At 40.2% G+C, this 3,645-nt stretch overlaps 1 protein-coding gene across 6 annotated transcripts in view; it reads right to left on the bottom strand.

The window, feature by feature from the left end:
• Positions 1-3,645, bottom strand: part of LOC115294307 (protocadherin gamma-C3) — a 161,270-nt gene that overhangs the window by 93,887 nt on the left and 63,738 nt on the right. Inside the window, exon 1 of one of the 6 annotated variants that reach the window (XM_029942094.1) lies at positions 1-953. This exon is cut by the window's left edge and continues 1,569 nt beyond it. The exons of the other annotated variants lie outside the window; for them this stretch is intronic. Within the exon in view, the coding sequence (XP_029797954.1) occupies positions 1-885 (885 nt within the window). The 5' untranslated portion in view covers positions 886-953. Of the gene's footprint in view, positions 954-3,645 lie in introns of those variants that run through there. 6 annotated transcript variants of the gene reach the window in all.

The following is a 3,645-nucleotide window of genomic DNA, read 5'->3' as shown; positions in this document are numbered from 1 at the left end:
ATTAAGATGGAATAATGGAGACTGCTTTTCACTAATTTTCCAGAATCTATAGGCCACTTCTCCGTTGGCTCCTTCATCTGGGTCGCTAGCGCTCACAGTAAGCAGCAGGGTGCCTGGGACCACGTTCTCTGGGACTTTTGCTCGGTAAATCGGTTGAGCAAAAACCGGAGCATTGTCGTTTGTATCCAACACTGTCACGTGGATGTACACAGTGCTGGAGCGACGCGGGTCACCACCATCAGACGCGATGAGGACCAGATGATGGGCAGCCTCTTGCTCGCGGTCCAGGGCCTGCTCCAGCACCAGCTCTGGGTGTAGAGTTCCATCGTCTCCAGTTTGTACTTCCAGAGAGAAGTAGTGATTGGGGCTGAGCTGGTAGCTCCGTAAAGAATTCATGCCCACATCCAAGTCAACAGCCTCTGGGAGCGGGTAATGTGTTCCAGGTGCAGCGATTTCATTAATTTTTACTTCCAGATTTTTGACCTGGAATTCTGGATTATTATCATTGATATCAGTGATTTCTATTTCTATCCCAAAAAGTTTTCCTCCATCCTCAACCAGGATATTGATATTTACTAGACACTGTGTGCTCTGAGCACAGAGCTCCTCCCGGTCTATCCTGCCTGCGGTTATCAAACTGCCAGTTCTCCAATCTAGAGCAAAGAGCTGTGTCCTACCTCTCGAGACGATCCGGACTCCGTGCTTCCCCAGCTCTTGTGACTCCAGACCCAAGTCCTTGGAGATGTTGCCCACAAAGGATCCTTTGTCACTCTCTTCTGGCACCGAATAGTGGATCTGTCCTATCCCGTTTTCCCAGAACGTGCCCAACAGAGTGCACAACAGGACCAGCTCGCCGCGTCTCTGGTGATTCTTTGGAGCGGCCATTGTTCTTTCACTACTGAATCCACTCAGAATCTTCACTGGGCGTATGTGTCTTGTCTATCTTTTTGTTTCAGCTATGGAGATATCTGATATAAAGCTGGAGTGTCTCAGATTTAGGGACGGAGTTTCGCTGCAGCTTTGCAGATGGTTTTTGGGATCTGCGAGTCTTTGCAAGATGGGAGCCTTTAGTAACAGGAAGACGTTTGGGCAAATTTATCTCCAAGTAGGTGAACAGCGGCACTTAGAGTCCTAAGCAGTTACTGCACCCTTAGATAAGTAACAGTGTATGCCAGGTTATTGAGAGAAAAATAAAATTATTCTTGCCTTTTATAGTTTATTTTTAATGTATTTGATTTGTCTCTGAAGTCATATTTTAAAAGTAATTGCCAAGGAGCATGGATTAAGTAGGGTTAAAGTTTTGTAAAGTATTATGAAGTGGTTTCAAAAAACTTATGGGTTAGTCTCACATTACTCAAAGTTCTGGAATACATTTACTCTTAAAATGTAAATTATTAAAATTTTATTTCATACTATGCCCTAAAACTTGTTGTAAATCTATTATCAAGTAAGTAGGGATTCTAGTTGTCACTGGAAATGAATTCATTTTTAGAATAAAGTAGACCTGTTAGAGATGATTGACACAGAAGGTGCTTTATTTGATATAAACTAATTAATCATTATAGTAAGCTCTCAGTAGAGTCGTTGCTTTTTAAATATTCTTTTAAATGCCATTTTAATTACATATTGGTAATGTTTCCAAATTAACATTGTGAAATTTTAACAGAATAAATGCTTTTACTTTCAAGCTTCACCAGAGACTATATTGCTTTGTTATTTTACTTATTTAGTTATTTCATTATTCATTTTTAAGTAATCTCTATACTCAACATGGAGCTTGAACTCACAACCCTGAGATCAAGAATCATATGCTGTACCGACTAACCCAGCCATGCAACCTGTTTTGCTACTTTATTTAAATTATGTATTTTTCTATTAGAATAGAAAATACTTAAATATACAAATGAATACACGATGAAAAGTCAATCTCCATCCTTTTCTTCCACAAGTGAGAAATGATTATATTTTAAAGCAGACTTAATTAACTTCTTATGAAAGATATGTATTCTAAAGTTAATTTTACCCTAATTACTGTTTTGATTAAAAGAACCACAAAAACACGTAATTATAACTAAGCAACCAAAAAGTGTCAATGAAACAAAACTACATCTCTTTTCTTCAGCAGTTTGTAAAGTGGCTAGTAACTGAAGAGGTTGCTAACAGAAATCTACAAATGTATTATCTAATATTGTACTTGTATGCACATCAGATTGGCAATTTTGTCTAAAATTTGAAGAACTGAAGCCTATTTTCTCCTAGAGATAGTAGAATGGACTAGAAGACCTCTAGCTATGTTAGCTTAGGGCCGCAAAAAAGACAGTTCAAAATGATACAAGGGTATGTATGTGGAAAACCTGTGCTGCAAGTAAAAGAAAATGCTTTTACCTTCTGGTGAGCGTAATGATATAACTGCTAAGTAAAATGCTTTTACACACACACACACACACAGTTCATTACACACAATTGCAATGTGTCCATCTACATAAAAATCCATGTTAAGATAGCTTACTCCAGCAGGATTTGAAGCAAAGCGGAGTAAATATAAGAAACAAAACACCAGTTAAATCGGTTAAGAAAAATGTCTAATTTTAGCTTAATTTTGTTTTTTTGATTTTAACATTTATTCATTTTTGAGAGAGATAGAGTGTGAGTGGGGGAGGGGCAGAGAAAGAGGGAGACACAGAATTCAAAGCAGGCTTCCCCGGAGCCATGAGATCATGACCTGAGCTGAAGTCTAATGCTAAGCCAACTGAGCCACCCAGGCACCCCTTAAATTTTTTGTTTTAAAGGTTTATTTAAAGGACGGTCCACTTTTACATGTATACTATGTCCAAGTTAAAAAATTAACATATTAGGTAATAAGAAGAAAACTTAGAAAAAGTCTCGTTAGCTTTTAGAAAATAGATTATAACATTACCTCTTTCTTTGCCTTTGTAGATAAAACCACACTCTCAATGCTTTGTAGATCTGAGCCTGGTACAACACCCCTAAAAGACACATAACTACTCCTGTTTTACCTTCCCTTGAAGAATAGTATGACAGCTTTTTTACTTTTAAAGAAACGTTTAGAATATAAATTGTATCTTTTCCTATGAACAAAGTACTGGGTAGATTGTAAGAAGCACTTTATGCTTAAAAGAAAACTCACCAGATGAGAGGTTGACTCACTGGAGTTGCAAAGTGGAAATAAGGCCCCGGATGAATCACCAAAGAGTATGTCTTGTTCTGAACTCAACTGTTCATTGCACTTTAGAAAATTAAAGTCTGTCTTTCCAGTTTGGGCAACGCACAAATTGTAGGAATAAGGCAAAGTCCCTTCACTGTAGTTGGGAGGAACCACAGGTCCGGATTTCTCACAGACACTGCACTGAAAGCAGCCCCACGTGGTGGGGCTGGAGGAGCGACGAAGGTGCAAGGCTATGGCCAGAGTCACTGCCGTGAGGAAAAGCACTGAGATCAAGGCCAACGCCACCACCAGGTAAAACTGCAGCTCGGCCTGAGGGTCAGAGGGCTCCGGACGGTCACTGACATCGGGCAGTACTTCTTGTAGGCTGTCAGCGAAAACCAGGTGCAGCGTGGCGGTGGCAGAGAGGGGCGGCTGGCCCCCGTCCCGCACAGCCACCAGCAGGCGCTGGCGAGCCGCGT

The sequence above is a fragment of the Suricata suricatta genome, chromosome 6 (assembly GCF_006229205.1).
Source record: "Suricata suricatta isolate VVHF042 chromosome 6, meerkat_22Aug2017_6uvM2_HiC, whole genome shotgun sequence".
Classification (NCBI taxonomy): Eukaryota; Metazoa; Chordata; class Mammalia; order Carnivora; family Herpestidae; genus Suricata; species Suricata suricatta.
Note: the sequence above shows the minus strand (reverse complement) of the source record. Positions and strands in the feature narration are given on the sequence as shown.